The sequence below is a fragment of the Sparus aurata genome, chromosome 4, assembly GCF_900880675.1.
Source record: "Sparus aurata chromosome 4, fSpaAur1.1, whole genome shotgun sequence".
NCBI classification, from domain to species: domain Eukaryota; kingdom Metazoa; phylum Chordata; class Actinopteri; order Spariformes; family Sparidae; genus Sparus; species Sparus aurata.
In genome coordinates this window covers 12,387,537-12,409,873 of record NC_044190.1, presented here as the reverse complement: position 1 = coordinate 12,409,873, position 22,337 = coordinate 12,387,537, and the positions used below count along the sequence as shown (strand labels likewise).

Sequence of the window (22,337 nt, the reverse complement as noted above, 5' to 3'; positions counted from 1 at the left end):
TACCGTAGTTTCGTTTTCGGGCAAGCTAATTTTCAATGGGGTGCAGGGGCACTTTTACGCTAGCATCCAAATCGTAATTCAAAAACCTTCTTTTTAGTAAACATTGCGTACACAAACCATGTTCTCAATGCTCGTGTTCATGAGTAGTGACCCTGGTGTTACTATGAGCAAAGTTTCATGTTGTGTCGAGCTTTCTAAATGTTTTTCTATGCTTTTCTATTTTAGCCTACTTGTTTTGATGTTTGTTTCTTAATGTTTTTACAGGTCTTAAAATGATACTTTGTTTTGATGGAAAGTAAAGAGAGTTGCGTGCATAAAGCTCAGTCCAGCATCTTTTTTATACACAACACTAGCACCACCAGCTTATTGTATCTCGCGCAAGCGCAGAGCGTACACGCTACTGTGGAGTTGTCAGCACGTCGAAGCAGTGTGTTCAATGCAACTTTTCTGCCGAAAGGGTCAGACGAGAGGCAACGGAGTGGTCGGATAAAGGCAGTTGGCTGTTGGTTTGAGTCTGGGCGGTGTATGGGGGCCTTAACCTTTACATAAATTATGCAGGAGTTATGCAGGAAGTCCAATGAATTTAATAGAAGTTTATTTTTTTCAAGAAAATCATGACATGAAATGGAAAAAGCTCTGATTCTTGGTGTTTGGCATGGAATGACCTTCACAGAAATTGCTAGAGATAAGCGACTGGTGTTTAATTTTTGACCTTGTAGATGCCATTTAAGAGAAAAATCTCACCAAGTTTCATTTAATTCCATTCAATAATTAGTTCCATTCAAAATAATTTCCCCCTGGGATAATTAAAGTATTTCTGATTCTGATTTAGTATTTGTTTTACAAGCCTTTGTGTGAATCACAATGTCTTCCTCAGAAAATGGCAACTGGGCAAACTATTGTCTGAGAAAAATTATGATACAAAAGGTCCAGAACAACTGCTAAAAGGACCTTATGGAGAGATTGTTTTCTCTGAAAAGACATTTCCTTTGAGATGACGCTAATATTGTTTTAACCAAAACTATGTTACCACAGGTATCCATGTGACATAAATATTGTCACCAGCTCTTCACCCAGAGACTCCATGCCCACCAAAACATGTGATCCTAAAGATTCATGTTCATGCCTATAAGGGAACTGACTGTGGAAATATTATGCCCTCCAAAAATAAAACAAATGTAAATTAGTGATGTGCAGATCAATACTGGAATATCGATATCTCTGATACCAGATCTTTATGCTCTAAAATCGATTCTCAAATCAAAATATCGATACATTTGATACTTCAGTCATTTGAGGTAATGTATATCATTAACAGGGACATAGTGGAAAGTAACTCAACTATTGAGATCTTGTCTAAATGATACGGTGTTGTTGGGAACTACTTTTTCTTCCGCCTGGGTAAGTGCGTAATGCATAAGCGCAGCACGCTACTCAGTCAGTCAGTCTGTAGACACAATGGCAGAGCGTAAACAGAGTCATGTGTGGAGCTATTTCAGCTCCACAAACAGCCAAGACGCGGTTAATGATGTTTGTGGAAAAACGGTAAGGAGTTGTGGCAACACAACATACCTTGTGAAACACCTCTGGTTAAACCACAACACAGAATACGAGGCATTTATGATGAGGCGGACAGAAGAGGAGAGCACAGTGTCAGGTGCTGCTGCTGGGGCAAGACAGAAGTCTCTGTCGGAGTCCTTCAGTGCTTCAGGCAAGAACTGTCCAGGTACAGAGGAAGGAAATGTGGAGCTTTAAGCAGCACTAAGCACTGTTGCTGTTGGACTTGTTCAAATTAATAAATATGGTTATGAAATAAGTAACTAAATAAATACATGCTTCAACAAATAGCTGCATGAGTTCAGCTTGGAGTAATAATATGTGTGTCACTGAGATAATCTCACATAGGCAAAAAAGCCTAGATTTATTCAGGTAAGGTTTCCTAAGGAATTTATCATTTAAAGTGGATTACATAGACTAGGTGTCAGTAAATTATACAGAGCAATTGCGAGAAAGTAGCCATGGTAAACTTAGGAAAAATATATACTAGAAAAGATGGATAAAGAATAACATTTTATCTATAAAATATATCTGTTTTTATTTACAGTCAGTCTAATTTGCTTTATATATATAGATATCTTAAATATCTTAAAATGCAGGTATTGACAAACTTGTGCAATCATTGTGGCATTTATTTATTAAACTAAATATTTCACTGGCAATTTAAATTTGAGTCACCCAGTATTATAAAACAGTTAGTGTTTTGCCCTGTGATTTTAAAATAAAAAAACGAATACTCTGATGTCTTGTATTCTTTATGAAGCTATGATTTGAAATACACTACTTAATTTAGATTTACCAGACACATTCGGTGTATTTGCACAAAGTATCGGTATCGGATCGTTATCGCCGATACCAGCCTGAATTTTACTCAGTATCGGATCGGAAAGGAAATCGGTGGTATCGAACATCACTAATGTAAATAAAAAGAAAAAGATATTAGTAGCAGGTATTGTGGAAGACTAATTATGCCAATGTTGACAATTAAAATAGGTAGTTGTGCATGACAATGACTTGCAACTGAAGACAAATTGACAAACTCTGTGTCCTGCACGGCATAGAAGCCGAATAAAATATTTAGCCAAGCATGAAGTACACACAAAGTAGATAATGGTCCCCTGCCATGGAAACTTGGTCAGAAGGCAATTTAAGGTTAATCCTACATGACACATCAACCTAACTTCAACAAATACCTCTCTCTAATGCTTTCAAGCAGATGCTCGAAGCCATCTACTGTATGAAGGAGTGCCTATGAGTTTCTGAGAGAGAGAGAGACAGAGAAGGAGGGATAGAAAGACTGAGACACTGAAAAAGAGAGAGAGAGAAATAGAGAGAAAGACAGGGAAAGAGCAGGGGGACCATTAGATACCTTTTGAAAATCAAGTGGCTAAAATACAACTAATTTGACTGGATCAATGCTGCAATCATCTGTGAACCACATCAGACATACACTACCACACACTAATTACTTTTAAACCTTTCTGTTTTACTTTTGTTTTACCTTATTTTCATTTGTTCATCCAGAGAGAAAAACAAATGTGTCCCTTAGGCCTGTGCCTGTTGTCAGTTGTGAAAAATCAATTACTGAGTTAATTATTGAGTTCATTTAGTTTATCCAGATAAGGCATAAAGAATGGAGAAAAGAGAGGTGCTACTGGTGTGTGTGTGTGTGTGTGTGTGTGCCTTCTTCTGATTCCCTATTAATCTGGACTAATGGTATGTTTCAATTTGCTTGCTGAATTAGTACTCACATATTTTTTACTTAATAATACAGGTGGACAGAGTTGGTACCTAAATTCTGTCAGTTCTTCTGAGCATACACTAGGCCTTTTTAGATAGAAATGGCGGCACATTTGCTCCAAGGTAAGGACGGCAATGTGCCGCCTTGTCTTTCTAAAATGGAGGCGTAATATTCCTCCTTCTCCAAAAGCCACCTCTGAGGTAGGCTTAAACATGTGACGTGACGTGAGGCAAGAAGTTGGGCTGTGAACAGTGACAACGAATTTGTCTTCAAAATAAGAGCTTTACATAGCAATCGTTCCTAGCTTGCCGCTACAACAACAAGCAGACAACACAGACAGCTACAGAGATCCAGGAGACACTAGCATCTCCTGGATCTCAGCGGTTGTCCAGTTGCTCATCTTGATGTCCGCAGATGAAGTGATGGACTGACTGCTGTCATCAGCTATTTCCTGGTTTTAAAACTCCCCAGCTGTGGGTCGCACAACAGTGCAGGTCATCGACACCTCCGCCCATCTCACGCACATTGACGCCTCAGATTTAGATGGCAGACGAGGTAGAAATAAGTGTACCCTCCGAGGCAGCAAATCGGCGGACCAAAACAGACCCCCAGTTTGCCAGCCTCTGTCTAAAACTGCGGACCGAGCCGCAAAAAGGACGGGCAAATTGGCGGCTTGCTGCCCTATCTAAAAACGGCTACTGAGAGAGCAGGTAATATTAACAAAACAACAAAGTTAAATTCTACACTCCAAATAATATTTCCAATAACAGTGCACATCAAATGTCAGTCAGTCTTTTTTTCAGCAGCATTATTCCTCTACCCCACATAAAAGTGTTAAATGGAATACTTTTTGAAGTAAGAAAATAATTTATAAAATAAGATGTAAGGCAAAAATTGCACACAGCAAAAATGTGAGCCTTTAAATGAACATTCTTAACATATGAAATTGAAGTTGAAAACCCTAAATCAAACCACAGATAAAAGTGGAAATTAAAATGTGCAAGAGAATAAATAAAATAAATATTTTATGAAGTGCTATATTTATGTCTTCCTGCTGACCAAGACAGTACTATGGGAGTAGATTTAATATGTGCACTTTAGTGAGAAATATTTATCTAAATGACAAAAAAACATGCAACTTGGGAACACTTTCTTACTGGCAGCCTGCTGTGAACATATGTGAACATCTATTCTTTTCTCGATGGAGACTGTTTCAGTTTTCTTATTAACTTCACATAGTGAAACAAAAGAGGATATGAGAAATAAACATGTTTCAAAGATAAATCTGACTTTGAGGACAACGTCCCATGATAACAGATGATACCTGAGCATGTGATGAATTGATGTCTCTGTCTGGTGCCATCTCTTCATGTCATGGCAAGAACAAACACATCAAACTTAAAAAAGTGATAAACAGGGATTATATATCAGTGACTTTGGTCATCAGAATCCCCTCATATTAAAGGAAAAACATCAATCACCACACACACACACACACACTGACACACAAATTGTTTGTCAACTGACTCCCTTTGCCTTCCCTGAGACATTCATATTGTCATCTACTATAACATTTGACACTATTGCAGGTGTATTGAATACAAAAAACGTGAACAATCGACAGCTAAATAAAACAGCATAGCGAGATCGTAGGCAACTGGACTTATTTCAGTTTCTTGAGGACATTTCACCTCTCATCCAAGAGGCTTCTTCAGTAACGTTAACTGGAGGGGAGTTGTAGGCTTTTAAACCCTGTGTGGGTGTGTCTGTTCAAAATCATTCTGATTATACATTCTAACTTAACTATTCATATGGATGTTGAACAAAGTGATCTGATGAGGTGTGTGTGTGTGTGTGTGTGTGTGTGTGTACGTAGCCCAAATCCTCTTACAGAGAGTAAGTAGTAGCCTAGCTGCTAGTCTGTTGTTAGTTAGCTAACTACCCTTAGGGCTGCACGATATGGGAAAAAACTGACATTGCGATTTTTTTTCACCCTGCCATATGATATAAAAAAATTAAGGAATGTTCATCAGATGAACTGAACAGCACTTTATGTTAACATGCTGCACTGCTGCTATCTTGTAAACAATTAACCTGCACTGATCTTACCTGTTTTGTAGTACTGAGCTGTGTGATACCGACATAAATGGTCAAACTACATAAATGGTCAATATTCTCCTTCTTGTAGCCGAAATAATTCCAGAAAACTGACGTTGCTTTTCTTTTTGGCAAGTCTTCCTTTCCAGCAATTTTCTCCTGTTCCTTGCTAATTTGTTGTTACCAGCAACCAATTCCAAGTGCAGCGGCGTGGTCTGATTCTGCACACTGATTAAGAACTAATGTGATTGGTGGATCGCTGCGCATGCAGAGTCTGCCGGTTCTGTAATGTTTGCCGGTCAATGTGAAGACAAGCGGATGCGGTCCCACACAAACGCAAACATGCTAGCCTAGTAATATCACCAGTCTTCTACTGTGTAAACCACAGTTCTGGTGTCAAGTATTAGTTTTAAGGGTAGTAATAAAGCTAACTGTGTCCCCTTTAGTCTTTCAACCAATGTTAGAAATTACAAGGGTTTAACTAGTGAGTAACTGGCTAGTAACTTTGAATCACTGCAAACAGAAAAAACAGCAGCATGAAGCTACACATGTATAGCAGGCTGATGATGAATCAGGTACAGAGTTTCAGGTGAGGTGTTGACAATGTCATTTAGCAATTTTGTTTGGAGTAAAGATGGCATGAGCATTGCAGTTCTTTGTTTTAGGATGCCTTGCATGAATCTCATCATCATGCTGGTTAATTAGAAAATAAATGTTGGATTTGAATTGCTGACAAGATGTTATTTTTCAAATATTCTTTCTTCTAAGTTTGATATGTGTAATGGATATAAAGATGATATTTTATTTATTGATGCATTATTTTGAAATACATTCAGGAAACCATTATAGATGTAGTGCAGGTTGAGGAAGCAGCTGGACTGTCAGGGCTTCAGGTTTGGTCTTAGAGTGGTTCTGTGATTAGACACTACCATGGCTTACTATCAATGTAAATATGTCTTCTTGTTTTGTGAATTGTTATGAACGGATGCAGGTGCAGACTGGTTTAAGTTTTCTTTGCTCTTTAGGACACAGTCAGTGTGAGCGACAGTGACCCTCAATCAAGTCAGTGTAGCAGTGTCCTGGACATCGAGAGTAAGCAATACCAGCCTGATCCAAAATTCATTGAAGTACAGAGTCTTCCAAACAAGAAGTTACGGTTTCAGGAAAAGTGGTATAGTCGTTATCCATGGCTGCATTATAGTCCTACATTGAAAAAGGTACTTTGTTTTGAGTGTGTGAAAGTATACACCATCAAAAAGACCACTCTGGGAAAAAAGCATGACCCAGCCTTCTGCTTAAATGTTTTTTGTAATTGGAAAAATGCTGGAGAAAACCCCAGTTCACACCCAATTACTAAGTGTAATGGCTAAAACACAGGAGGCAAGGCACTGTTTTTTGAAAATCATGGGATGTATGAGGTATCGTGCAAGACAGGGGCTAGCCTTTCGAGAGCATGAGGTGTGTGAAGTTAATTTGTACCACCATGTTAAATTTACAGCAACAGGTGACCCTCATCTGTCCTCTTGGCTTAGCCGTTCACATGATTCTATCAGTCCACAGTTCCAAAATGACTACCTGACTTTGGTAACACGATTGATCCCTGCCAGTGGTTCAGTTTTCAATTATAAGGGATGGCACTCAGAGTGTGCTGGGGAAAGAGCAGGTTTCCATATGTTTAAGATATGTGGATAAAGACCTAGTGCCACAGGAAGTATTTGTGGGACTGTATGATGTGCCAGGGACAACTGATGAGCAGATGGCTCTTGATGTGCTCCTGAGATTGAATAGTCCAATCTCTTGCTTGCGAAGTCAGACATACGATGGAGCAGCCAATATGGCAGGGAAGTTCTCTTGGGTACAGGCAGTTTTGAAAAACAAACAGCCACTAGTGTTGTATGTGCACTGTGGTGAACATTGTGTGAATCTTAGAACACAGTGTGCTTGCAGTGCCTCTTCCTTACTACATGCAGTGTTGGGGAAGCTACTTTGAAAGCGTAGCTTGTAAAACTACATGTAGTTCAGCCTGACAGTAGTTTTGACATACTACGTTTCTACCCCTGGAGAAATGTAGTTTGTAAAACTACTGCTAAAAAAAGTAGCTTTAGCAACTACTTATACTCATTATTAGGGCTGTAATCTCCTAGTTGACTGGTCGATTTATTGGTCGATACGTTCTGGCTTGACCAAAATTCTGATTGGTCGATTTTTGGCGTGTTAATTACATGCTGCTATGGCAATGCTTAAACATGCAGCGGGTCCTCTCCATTCCAATGCTGTGTGTCCTGCATATGGCATATTTGACTTCATCAAGAGGAAAGTACTAAGTGCTAATGGGGGTGTTTTCAGAGCACCCCTGTTTCACAGTTAACAGTGTGTCTTCAGAACACCCCCCTTGTTTTCACTATTTTGGATTAGCCCAACCCACTACAGACAAACAGATTGAAGAACGTACTAGAAGGCCTAGGTCCAATGGTTTGTTAAATATTTATTTATTTTTAAGTATTTCATTTACAGTCATTCCTATTCTATCATGTCAAAGACATCAGCAGTGTGGCAGCATTTTATAAAAATGGAAAAAAAGTCGAATGCAAAGTTTGCAAGCCTAACCTAAAAACAGTAAGCTGCTCTGTCTGCGTTAGGTTGCTCCGTCCGTTTTGAGTACATGAACAATAATTTTTTCTTAAAGTGGACTTGCTTTTTGTGTTTAAGAGTAAAAGTTTTAGGTTAATAGTTCGTGTCACAGCCACGAAGCTGAGCTCCTGTGTTCAGTCTCGCTCTGTGCGAGGACACACACAGAGCGAAATGATAGTGTCTGTCAATTATTATAACATGACCAAAGCAATTGTCTAAATATTCCTCAACAGTTCTTGTCCTGATATCACTAGTTGACTTAGTATATTTTCAGAAATCATGGGCTATGATATTGTGCAGATACACGTGATGCAAAATGCTGTCAGAGACAGACTTGAGTGTGTTTATTAATTAATTCATTTTAATTAATTAATTTTGGTGCAAAATAATGGGGTCAAAAACGATTTAATCTAAAACATATAGACCACTAGCCCCCCCCCCCCACACCAGCGTTAAATAAATCAACATGCGGTGTATATGAAACAAAATATAATAGCCTACAAAAAATTCACATGCCAGCATAAATACGCCTCTCATGTTTCATGCCTTTTTTCAAAGAAAAAAAAAAAGTATAATTTATGTCTTTCTTTTAGTAAAATAATATGTCACGTTATTGGCCAAAATTGAAGTTTGTAAATTGAGTATTTACTACTACAAAAAATGACCCAAAAGTAGTTGAAATACTTGACGCAGCATAAAATATGAATGTAGTTTAACTACCAGCAAGTTACAGCAAATTTAGATAAGCTATGTAGTTCAACTACATGTAGTTTAAGTCTAACCAACACTGACTTCATGACGCATTGCAGTGGGTCCATGAACTAGGAACTCTGAGTAACCAATCAGAAAGTTCAAAGGCCTCTTTGGTGGATATGCAATTAGGGCTGGGCGATTAATTGAATTTCAATTTCGATTTTGGCTTCCCTCGATCATGAAAACAAGATGATCGTAATAAAACGATCATTCTGCCACACGTCGTGTCTTGTGTGGTAAATGCAGCGAACCCTTCCATCTCCACCTGTACACTTCACTCCGCTCCGCCCGAAAGTTTTCGCTTTCAGCCACGCCGGTGCATATTGCCAGTGCGTGTTTGGAAAAAACGTGTTGAAGAAGACAGTAGAAGATATAGAAGATATAGCAGAAATGCAGCCTTTGGTCGGGAAGAAAGGTAAAGTGAATTATGTGGTGTGGAAACACTTCTGTTTCAAGGAGTCTGACTCAGAACAAACGAAGATATTGTGCAAGATATGTCACACGACCGTGTCTGCACCTCAAGGGAACACGACCAATTTATTCAACCATTTAAAGTCCACACACAGAGTAATACATGACCAAGTAGTGAAGGAACAAAAACACTCAATAAGGAAAAGCTCCTCGACTCCTGCCACCGCCACACAGTCCTCAATTAAGGACACACTTTACAATGCCACCGCATATCCACCCAGCTCCCACAGGCATAAAGAAAAAACAAATGCCGTCACATACATGATTGGCAAAGACATGTGCCCTATCAACACTGTTAGCGACCTGGGGTTCAATAAACTGATTAACACATTGGACAAGCGGTATGTGTTACCATCACGTCACCATATCAGCAGAATTGCGCTGCCTGCTCTTTATGACGAATGTTGTGGAAAAGTTGCAAGAGAAGTGTCAACAGCATTATATTTTGCCACCACAACACCACAACCTATGGTCGAGCCGCACCGGGATAGTGTTTTTTTTTTACATATGAATTAATTCATTCTATTGATATATTTTTCTCTTATTTATTTGCATTTTTTCTTGTTTTTCAGGTCAAACTTATCGTGTTAAAAGAAATACCAGAGTTCAAAGTTCAATAAGTGCTTGTTCTCAAATCAATGGATAATCGTCTTTAATAATCGTGATTACAATATCAATCAAAATAATCGTGATTATGATTTTTGCCATAATCGAGCAGCCCTACATGCAATAGAGGGGCACACTAAAACTGTTAAACCTCTGTGTCCAACTAGGTGGACAGTGTGTGGCTGTTGAGTCAGTTCTTAGTCAGTATAAGGCTGTGTTGACCAGTTTAGAGGAAATGGCCCCAACTGTTTCTGACTCTGGATCCAGTGCCTCTGAAGTGTTGGGTGAGCTGGAGTGTTTAAACTGATCGTTGCAAAAGCAATCAGAAACTATTGGTGGTATGCAGGCAGCTGTTGCCTATGTGAGCTCTACACTTCAAGGGAAGAGAACTGAAGAGAAGTTTGCAGAGGTGTTTGAGAAAGAAGTTTCTAAGATTGAGGATCTAGGAATAGAGCCTTTTCAAATTCCATACCTGAGGAGTTCTTTAGGGTAGAGTTTTTCAAGGAATTGGACTGTTTGGATGTGCAGTTTAAGGAGATCTTTAACCAGCCAGACTCGGAGAAACCTCAAAAAATTGAGAATATTCTTCTCACAGGGAAAATAGAGGATATCATTGTACCATACTCACAAATAGACAGTCAAGTCTACTAGGGAAGCTGCAGACGCTCTTAAAGCAATGTCAAGAGAGGTAAGAGGCAAGTTTGATGAGGTGGAGAAGCTAGTAAGGGTACTGATGGTTGTGCCTTTATTGTCAGCTGAAGCTGAGCGCAACTTCAGTGCCCTTAAAAGGCTAAAGACATGGTTAAGGTCTACCATATCACAACAACAGTGTTTCTGTGTGCCATGTGCATCAACTCGCCCTAGATCAGTTAGACCTAAAAGACATAGGCCAACAGTTTGTTTCTGTGCATGACAGATGAAGGCATCTGTTTGGGGTGTTCAAATAAGGCAACAGAAACTAAATTAGACCTAGGTAATACTGCCAAATGTGAAAATGAACCCAGTAGTTTTGTGATTTTATAGCTGGTAAATATAATGTATATAAAAATAGGCAGCTATTTAGGTTCAAATAAATTGTTCAATCAAGCAATTTTCTGTTCCTCTGTGACACGGCCCTGGCCCATGGGTCCATGCTGTGACTTGGCCGAGTTCTGGCCTGTCCTGGATTGAAGGTAAAATGAATGTATGTGAATTTTGAAAATGTTAATGTCAATCTTTTTATATATATTTGTGCCTTTTGGACTTTTCAACCCTTTTTAAAAAGTTATTGGAAAAGTTTGGATCACAGGAGTCATCCCACACAATCAGATCAAATCCAACGGTGTGGGAGTCTCACTCCGTCCGTGTCTGTGAAATGTTTGGAGCCCCCGATGTGAATCCAGCCTAAAAAGTCTGTGAAACAAGTTGTGTGTTTTTGATACTTAACTGAGAATCCAAAATCAGAAAATGCATTGTTTCCCCAGTCAAATGCTTTTTAATGTGAAGCTGCTGTAGTAAATAATGTTTGCCGTCTTTTAGTAAGTTAACACAGCACTCAAAAGACAGTGAGCGTCTTGTCTTGTCAAATGCCAATGTACTGGGTATTACAGGTGTTGTACAAGCGTATAAGTCCGTGGAAAAACGTCAACACTGCAGCAACCCTAACTCAGATCAGATCAGTCTCTTTTGACTGAGGTGGTAACATGAGGCATTTGATTCTGACTCTGCTATTATTCTGATTAAGAGTGGAATTGGGCCCACGCAAATGCAGCTACTGGTACCAACTGTTACTCTATCACAGTAAATATAAACAACAACAAATTGGCATCTCTGTACTGGTATGTATTGGACTTGCTTACCTGACTTTACATTTGATAATTTCATCCATTTTTTCCCCATTATAGAACCATTTGCTCAATTTGAAATTTACTTTTTGAAAATATTTACAAAGCAAAAATCTAACCTTTATGTTGCTTTTTCAAGTAAGGTCTTTATGTTTGAAATGTTTCTATTCAAATTGATCTTCATTTGAATAATCCAATATTGATTCATAAAATCCCAAGATTTATGTTTGAATACATTTCTTTGCTCCCGTGGATGCAAATTGAAACCTGCCAAGTGATAATTGCAGCTAGATTTTCCACTTGTCTTGTCCACAAATCTATATTCAAAGGGCTATAAAGGCTGTTTAAAACAGGGTGGTTTATTTCTTATTTTCCTTTTTGAAATACAAAGGCCTTCAGCTGTCAACAGTTTGGTTCAGTCAACTGATGAGGGTGCTGCTTTTGTTTACTTCTGCCTTAAATAAGAGGGCATTGTGAATACCTGACATTCCAGTCCTTACAACCTTTGAAGCTATAATTAGAGCTGCATCAACTGGTTGATTTACATTTCCTGATTAATCAAGTAACAACAACAATAACAACAATTGACTAATCAATAATGAAGAGCTCCTCTTTATGTAAGGAGCATGTCCATATTGAACAAGATAAATTGTCTTGTCCATTCCACTGCTGAATGTTTTTGCACATTTGGATTCGAGAATCATTTCCCTGAAGACTGTGTGGATGTCCTGCTTCGAAGTGTATGAGTGGTGTCGACTTACAGTATGCTAAACTGACAGCACTTCTTCCTTCACTGTGGCTATAGGAAAAAAGGTGCTGAATGCTGTCTGGTGACTCGTCATAGCAGGGCCTGAAGGCTTTGCTGTAGCAGACACACTTGCAGTAGACATATCATCTCTAGTACATGCAGCAACAGCTAAAGGCTTAATAGGCATGGTAGTTTTTGGGGTGCTAGCATATAGCTGGTGCTTTTCTGGTTTCATGTAAGATTCCAGTGCTTTACACTCCATTCTCCCAAGTTTAAATGTTTTGCGATAAAGTTCACATCACTCGTCACATGAATCAACTGATGGTTTCAGCCAGCCACAATATTTGTTGTCTTCCATCCACTCCTCACTAAATGTACATATACACATGGCTGGGCCTGCATTTCACAGCATTGCGCTCTCTTTTTTCCTTTTCCCTGCTGCAGACTACAAATAAGAAGCTAGAGAAATACATTCTTTTCTGCATAAAGTGCAGATCACAGCCACATAAGGCATACTGCAACCTGTAACGTAGGTGTTGGACTTGCCGGAATTGTCATTGAAGGCTATAAAATACCGCTAAAATGAAACATAAAAACTAAACAAAGAAATAGGAAAGAATGATAGAAATAAAACAAAAAACAAGCTCATTCATTCTGCCCCAGATCAAATTTAATGCCTCTAACATTTTCAGAGTTTTTGGGACCATTAAAGACCTTGAAAATCAAAACCTAAATTTAATTGTTTATAAGACTTTTCAAAGATCCCTTGGGAGTCTGGTATGGACACACATGCAAGAAGAGTAAAGGAAGCCTCCCAGGGTGGTTTCTGTGGCAACAGGCAGGTCATGGTAGGTACATTAATAGGCTCCTGATGACAAAATGACAGCACTTAGATGAAAGGTGGCTGCTCTGCCACTCACCATGATGGGAGCCATGCAGTGAAGAGGTAGATGTGAGAGTTTGAGTGTAGATCTCATGGAAACAAAACAAATCACCTCTTTTCATCCTACTTTCTTCCTTGCACTTACTAAAAACATTAACATCATGGCCAGTTTCTAAAGTAGCAGGGACTTTAACTTAAAATAACACTTATAGCCTACATTAAGTCTGAAGTGGCAAACACACATGGATACTCATTATTGTATGCTTTAGACTCCAAGAATCGATACAAATAGGTCATATTTATTGCCTGGATCTCTCTCTTTCTTCCCCTCTGTCCATCATATACATGCGTATTCAACATTTCCGCCTGTGTGTGTGTGTGTGTGAGAGAGAGAGAGAGAGTGTGTGTGTGTGTATGTGTATGTGTGTGTGTGTGTGTTTGTGTTTGTGTACATATGAATGCATTTGCGCAAGCATGCACAAGTGTGCTGGCATGGATGACTCTGGAGCGCTGCGTGTGACTGAGTGATACATCATAGATTGTCCAGTACTGTGGCAGAACCCATCCAGTACTGCCACAAGTACTGTTTTTGTGGCTGGCTGTAGTACAGGGGGCTATAAGAGGAAAAACGACTGATTATTCTTTTGTCGCTTCTTTTGCCCCCCCCCCCCCCACACACACACACACACACACACTGATCCCCTCTCTCTCTAAACAACATAAACACATGCATATTAGATGCTTGATGCATGAATGCACTTTATAACTATATCACTCTGTCCATACCAACACCCCACTTTGCTGGGACCTACTCAATTACGGAATAAACACACATGCATACACAGACACTAACACGCACACAGAGTGCGGGCTCTGGGCCTCCTGAGGGTGCTGGTGGGCACGGCTGATTGACCCTGCCTCACCAATCTGCCCAGCTCTCTGCCAGAAAATCAACCAATTAAAAGATGCAGGCACCACAGCAGCACTGGGGGGAAAAGGCACTGGAATTGTGGGTAACGGCAGCTGCAATGTTGAATTGGGAAGCAGCTGTAAGGAGCTGACCTGACAAGACAGGACACACACACACACACACACACACACACACACACATACACACTCTCTCTCTCTCTCTCTCTCTCTCTCTCTCTCTCTCTCTCTCTCTCTCTCTCTCTCTCTCTCCTCTCTGAAATAGCTTTGTTGTTTGTAAATGCTTTACTCATTAATTAGTATGTAAATAATTTCTGACCATCAGTCAGGTAGACTAAGTCTTCAGTTTATCCTATTTAGTAATTTCTGAATTCATGCGTTAGCTTCCGAAGTGTAGAATCACACTATTTATTGTATTTAAATTGGATGTCTGCACAATAAAAAAATCAAATCAAAGGGGCAGAGGAACCAATCAATTTAATCAAACAGAGAGAGGAACATGTTCTCCTAAAAATAGGAAAAATCATTTTAGCAGACAGTGGCTGCAACTGAGGTACTGATTATTTCCAAAACAATCTATGGCACCCAGTAGAGTGAATACCTCTGGAATCTATATCTCCTATATTTAAATCCTCTAGATAACAATTTGTATTAGGATCTGCACCAATTGTACCCACTCATAGATGCCAGCCACCTAAATACATCTGCTTTTTTCATCAAGATCCATGCATTATTTCCAGAGAAACAAACAAACAAAAATGTCTTTATGCAATGTTAAAGAAAGTGAGAAAATATCCTGGATCCTTCCCTTTATCCAGCAAAAAGGTCATCAACCCTTTTTGTGGGATGATACCCATTCTCCATCCATGTTTGATGGAAATCCGTTGAGCAGTTGTTGTGTAATCCTGCAAACCCACCGACTGACAGGCAAACAGACACCACTTAAGGCATAACCTCAGAGGTAATTATATGGGAACCCATTTCCTCTGCCCACATCTGAAAACCCAACAGTATGTAGCGGCTAAGAAGTGAGAATAGTAAATATGCAAATGTCTGCAGACTAACCTAGTTGAATAATCCTGGCACACCAAAGAACTTAACCTAGATAATCTGACCCAAATTGTTTGTCTGCAACAATGCTTTCCAATTCAGAGAGTTTTGGGCAATGCCGCTGACAGCTGAGGTACTCCCACATAACACGGAGCTATCATGTGGTCAGCTCACCAGAATGACCTTCTTACTATAAGCATGGAAGAATCCAACACAGAATAAGGGTACTTGTAGCAGTTAAAACTAACCCCAGGTTTTAAAACCTCTTTCAATTGTGTTTTTTTTTCCTCTCAACAACTGTTTGACAATCTGGAGTTTATAAGCTTGAGTCTTACTTACATGTGTTGAGAGAACTCGGGTGCCTCATCATTGACGTTAGCCATTCGAATTCGCACTGTAGTTGTGCCAGTGCGAGGGACCTCCCCCTTGTCAACTGCCATCACTACAAATTCATACAGGTGATTGGGCCTTTCGTAGTCCAGAGGCCCCAAAGGGAAAATGGTTCCATGAGGGGAAATGGTGAAGTCTGGACTCAGGGTGTAATAGGTCAACTCTGCATTCTCCTCTGAGTCGCAGTCATTGGCTGACACTAGAGATGAGAACAGAGATAGGGGAAAGGGGATAAAAAGGTTAGTGGGACTAGACATAGACAAAAGTAGAGCGACATACATTCCAATCTTTCCCTTATAAGCTGTGTGTTATTTATTGAATGCATACACTCTGGTGGTATATTCAAATTGAATGAAGTAGCTATAAAAGAATGTTATATTGCTTATGGGTGATCTTCATTCTCAAAACACAAGAGCAAAACTGTGAGACACACACACACACACGCACACACTTTTTTTTTAGGCATTGATGCATGGGTGAATGTATCTGTTTATTTGCAAAGTCAAAGCCCATTCCAGTACAAGGTAAGGGTAAACAACATATATTAAAAGTGTGCTAAATGTGATAAAAGTGTTTAATTTAGGTTTTCCTACACAATCTCTCAGACATATTCTTCAGTAAAAGCTGTACAAAAACAGTTAATACTTACATGTTCTATTTTTTACTGTTTCCTTATTTGTCCCAATTTTTTTTTTCTTAAGTCACCCATTATTAATTACTTGCAACAAATGTAGTTTTATGCCAATAAAGCAGACTGATTTCAGTCAGCGTGACAGAGAAAAGTAGCAGCTGAATCAAATAAGAAAGTGCAATCTGTTCTCTTATTAAGATTAGAGCTGAGTATTGTTGCTTGTGCAAATTATCTTCAGCGCAGGATATCCACTTCTTATGTGTGAATGAAGTATGAAAAGGGAAGTGATGCTGACTTAAATGTTCAATTCTATAACAGAATGGGAGTTAGTATTATTTGCACAGCATGCAACTGAGAGGTATGTCATTTTGCAACATTTTCGTTTCTGCATCACACATTGGGAATCCATGGAGCCAGAACTTGCTTGGCCACAAATTGATTGCCTTGCTAAAACCGAAAAGACCACCAGGGATTTGAATAAGCATATTTTCCGCTAACAAGTCATTTCAACATCAAACTCTCGATTCCCCAATCCACCTTACCTTGCATTTGGCTCATGTGCCCATACACACACAAAAACAAACACAAGAAAGCCATGCACATGAATAAAGGCACAAACACACAACGTTTACTTCAACCAACAGACCGCATACCAAATAAAATATCTCAGTTCCAAAGAAGATTCATAAACTGTAAGTGTTCCTTCACATGATTTATTTCAGTATCTTACGTGGAATATATTAATTCATTAATTAATTCATTTATTTGAAAATTTTGTGGTAATAAAGAAAATGCTTGTCAACCATCAAACTAAACTAAAATCAACTGCATCTAAACCACAACGTTGAGCTGCAACGAAGAGAAGAGCATCCCATTATTAAGAACAGGAACACTAATTAAATTCAGCTTTACAGTACTGTTGAGGTGAAAAATCAAGCATGGGAATGTTTTAACAAGCTGTGTTCACCTGTTTGTTCAGGTAAATGCACAGCATAAAACGGATGCACTGTCAAAAGTGTTAAGTACATTCAATGTTTCATCATTGAATTGTCATAAGCACTTTACAGCTGAAAACAGTTTCTCCTACATATAGAGAAACTGTTTTCAGCTGTTGGAGTCACGTTGCCTTCTATTTAGCATGGAAGACATTGCAATACACAACCCCAAACTGCATCAATCAGGCGTGGAAATGTCAATTTTTGTCTGGAATTGGTCCCACTTTTCTATGTTACTCACTTTGGTGTTTGTAAGTTTTGTTATTTAGATTGATGTCAGCCTTGCAAGTTGGCCAAAGTGAATTTGTGTGTGTTTATCCAGCATTACAGTCTCAGTTATGAGGACTGGCATTTTTCTGAACTGCAGCTGAAATGCAGCTTTTTTGCTGCTGTAAAATGATAAATAACCTCCCATCCAATGCCGAAGGGTAGACAACAAACTGCAGTGCTACTGTCTAGAGTCCGATCCCATGCAGTAGCCAAACACGTGTCAATATCTAATTTACTAAGTACAGATTTGTACTCTTCAGAGCACCATTTGAGCATGAATTTATCAGTATCTTGAATCAGCATTGTTGTGATGGCATCACTACATGGGGGCTCAGTACATTTCTGGCTGCATCTCACATGTCTTTCTGGCATTTAATGATTTTGTACTGAAGATGGAAACTGTTGGAGCCTCAGATCTCTACAGAAAGCAAGATAATTGGCTTGCTTGGTATAGTTTTTTTTCCCAACATGGCAAAGTACACATTTTTCCACTCTCACGATGGAACTGATTATAGGATTACCAGCAAATGATTTAGCAAAACGATGCCGGATGCCTATTTCTCCCTGCTCATTTACTTTAACACTGTGCCTTTTAACCCATTTAATCAAGTAAGTGGAAAAATCACGACTTTATTTCGGAAGGTTGTGCAGTTTGGTTACAACTGCACACAGAACTCGAACTATAATTATATTTATTTGTCATAACATGCAGTTAAGAATTTAAAAAAATATATATTGGAAATTTAATGGGGAAAAAAACAGACATGATTTTGGCAAAGGTGCACCTTCTGTGAGGCATTTTCAACCCATTATGTTTAAAAGTTAATTACCTGTGTTCAAATTTGAATATTGAAACCCTGGAAATGTGTCAAGTTGGGTCATATTCTGTAGTGGATACTTTGGTTCTTGTTGTGTTTTCTTTTTTCTGTTGCGCTTGCAGAGGTGCAGTGAGAGGCTGGGCGGAGCTCTCCAGTACCGAAGCTGCTGTCATGCGCTCACCTGCAGCAGGTCAGCACCTTCTGATAAAGCCCTGCCTTCCATGCTGCCTGCTGCCAGATGATTTCACCAGTTCGATGTGGTACATGGCTCAAGTTAGATCGTCGTTTTTTATGACTTCTAGTTTATTTTGCTCTCTTGGAGATCTAACATTTTCCGGTGTTCTCTCTACAACCAGTGTTTACCAGCAGGCAGACTTCCAGTGTTTGCAGCTCTAGCCATCCAGCTCTCCGCACCTCTGCAGCCAGCTGCCTTGCTCTGTGCTCACCTGCGTCTCAATTCACCACGCTACCACCAGCGCTGACGTGAGCTACCACACCTCCACCTCTACACACTCAGAAATCAATAAATTACCTTGTAACCTACTTCAAGCATCAATGTCCGCTTTTGGGCCCACACTCTCCCAACCGAGGGTTACAGAAATGAGTGGGATGCACTTTCACTACTGTTTCAGATACAATTAACAGGCAGCCTGTTATTGAAAAGAAAAAGATTTTTAATCTTAATATTAGAAACTCCTCATAGATTTTTACCTGGCATCTGTTTTCTTTTTTTGGTTTGTCTTTGCTTTTACCAATGATAGTCTAAAAAGTACAGACAACCCTCTGCCAACGCTGACGTGCGAACGCGTGCATGCACATGGGTGGGCACACACACAGCAGCAGCACAGCAGGGTGAAACTTCTCGCCTCCCATGGTGCACCTGGTGTTGGCAGCAGTTGATGGCGCCTGCTGCGCCTCCTACACTGTACATCTCACTCCGATGTTCACTCATTTACTTCCTCCCTTATTCACTCACTCACTCACTTTACAACCGTAAAGACGACATGACTATTTTCTCAGGATATACTGTGTTTTACAGGTCACAGCTGTTCTGTTATTTAGTGTGACACAGTAACTCTTTGTAAACTTTTTGCATGTACCTTATCTCCTTGGTGATGGTGATAATGGTAGCAGTGAGGATGATTGGTTGTGGCACAAGTATATAAACAACCAAGCTTTGTAATGTGAATCCGACCTTAAAGTTTTCTGCCTGCAGCTGAAGCTTATGAGCACTTCCACCGAGGTGTTGTAACTGCAGTCATTAATAATTTACGCACTTCATGTGGTGTTACATTTGCCTGCATTTTGTTCTTGTCAATACTCATTACATTTTTCTGTTGGTGGTTTCATTTTATCCTACAGTAAGTAAACATGTTTATTTCATTTTAAACACTTTGTTGTGAGCTGTAAACAGAATGATGTTGAGGGGGGACATTTTGTTCTATTTGTCATGCACTTCTGATCAATATTTAAACACATTAAGATATAACATTCATTTTAAAAAGCATGTGGCTACCAGAGTAATCTTGAGCAGAGTGTAGAGGGAGGGAGAAGTGTGAAATGCTTTGCTGTCAGTTTTGTTGGCAGTCTGTCAGAACCTAAATAGGACTGGGTTTCTCAGTGTTAAGTCACACTGTGACAGATCAAATTGTGATAAGTTATACCCACCAAGGTTATCATTACCATTTCCTAACATAGGATGAAAACATAGGAGATCCCTGTGTCGAAATTGGGTTGTTACAGAAAAGGAGTATCTAGAGCAGCTACACTGATAGAAGTGCCCGTGACTTTACCACTGCCAGTGCTGACAAGTACCAACTCAGGCTCCTGTCCAGTCAAAACACATGAATGTTAAAAAGCACAGCCACTTTTATTTTGCTCTGAGTCCTGGGTCATTTTATGCCGTTTCAAGGTAGAAATAAAGCATTGCACTCAGTGATGTTGTCCAGGACAGACTAATAGGTGGTTGACCATGATGGGGAGCTTTTGAGATGTTCCCCCATGTCTCACCTTGTAGCAGGGAGGTTGCTGTAGTCACAGTCTCTGGTACACCATCCTTGCTGTAGATGGACTGGAGGAACTCTGGAACACAGTCGTTTTCATCAACAATGACAACACGCACCTGAGAAGTGAGGAGCGAAGGGGAGGATATTGAAAGATGGAGAGAGACACAGAGGGAGTCAAAAGAAATATTGGGTGGCATGAGTACATGAATAAAGGTAACCTTTATAAAACAGACTTCTCACTCAAAATGTGGCACTGTCACAGCAGCCCACTGCTCCTAGCTTGCAGTGTGTGTGTACTTACAATATATATGCAGCTAGTGATGGGTCAAATGCAGAGAATAATTTCCCCTCTGGGATTAATAAAGTATAAAAAAAAGAAAAAAAAGAAAGAAAAGAAAATCCCTGTCCCATGTAGTCATCAAAACCAGTGAAAATGAAATCTTGAAGGTATTGACATAGTGTGATAATTTGTATCTGTTTTTAAAGTAATTAAACTTTCTTTAACATTAACATGACAACGTTTTGGAAATATAAAATACATTTAACTTAACAGAAAGAAACAGAAGAAAATATATTTTTTAAAGAATACAAATGCATATCTAGTTTCTGCATTTCTGAACTACACATGAATAAATGTTTCTGGGATGCTGTTACTGTATCTACGTGTGCTAAAACTGTCCAGGCAATCACAAGTGGAAAGGCTGGAGATTAGAAGTCATACTGTGTTGCTGTTATGAAAATTTAAATCTGGGATTACTACTTCAGGCAACAACCAGAATTGGTTTTCTTTCGGTCCAGAGTCGTTTTCATCTGCGTGTAACCCAAATTAACCCTATCCCTAACCAAAAGAAAGCCCCGTACCAACCCTCCCCAAAGGTGTGCCCTGACCCTGATCCCTCTGGTTTATGTACTGCTCCTCAGTGAGGGAGCTGCAGCAGAGTCGGCACCATGGTCGCTTCAGCAGATCAGTGGAGAATGCAATCTATTGCAGTTTTTCAGAAGCCCTGAGCTAACAAATGAGTGTGGATCAGTGTGCAAAGATGTATTTGTGTGGTGTGAGCGTGTGTGTCTGTGTGCGTGTGTCCGGGTGTGTGTCTGTGTGTGTGTGTGTGTGTGTGCATGCATGCGTGCGTGTGCGTGCATAAAACATTGTAACGCTGTTCAGTTCATTAGGGACATGAAGGCAAACACAGCATCTTCTAGCAGATGTTGACTGCCTGCTTGCAGCATTCAAGAGGAATAAATACAGACATGGGCTGGCAGGCAAGCCTCTCTGACCCCCAGCCCCATTTCCTCTCTTCCATATAAACACAACGCTATACACACTAACAATACAGATCACTCTGTAATACACACACACACACACAAACTGTGTAAATACCATTGGTATTACGTCCTGGTAGGTAAGATGAAGTTCTGTAATATCAGTTAATCCTTCAGCAAAGATCAGCTTCGAAGCACTGGACAACAAAATAAAACCTGACCATGTCAACTCCCTGAGGTGATTTGTTTGTGTTTGCCAGTCAGTGTAATCTTTGTTTGGCTGTGTGTGTATATATGTGTGTGTGGAAATGCATGCCAGAGTGAGCAAGCGTATGTGCCAGGATGACAGGAAATGAGGAAATGGCAAAGGCTTTGGCAACATATAAGAACGAGGCTAAGGAAAAGCAAGATTGAATGAGAAGAGAGGTGAAGTCAGCTGTAATAAAGCAAGATGAGCTCAAACACACACGTACACAGACATGGGCAAAAGCATGCACACTCAGCTGCAGGCAGGTCTCGGGCTGGTTAGGTAACTAATGGTGCCGATGAGCTATCACTCCTGGAGGGAGAAACTTGGAAACTACCTGCAAATTAAAGTCATGCTCAGTGACTCCCATCCACACAAATATACCACCTCTGTTAGCTATTTTGGCAGACGGAGACAGATTTCTGAAAAG

General features: G+C 39.7%; 1 protein-coding gene across 1 annotated transcript in view; it reads right to left on the bottom strand.

The window, feature by feature from the left end:
• Positions 1-22,337, bottom strand: part of LOC115579627 (neural-cadherin) — a 330,871-nt gene that overhangs the window by 195,332 nt on the left and 113,202 nt on the right. The window contains exons 5-6 of the mRNA XM_030413177.1: positions 20,402-20,513; positions 15,627-15,876 (exon numbers count right to left, since the gene is read on the bottom strand). Coding sequence (XP_030269037.1) covers positions 15,627-15,876; positions 20,402-20,513 — 362 coding nt within the window. The remainder of the gene's footprint in view (positions 1-15,626; positions 15,877-20,401; positions 20,514-22,337) is intronic.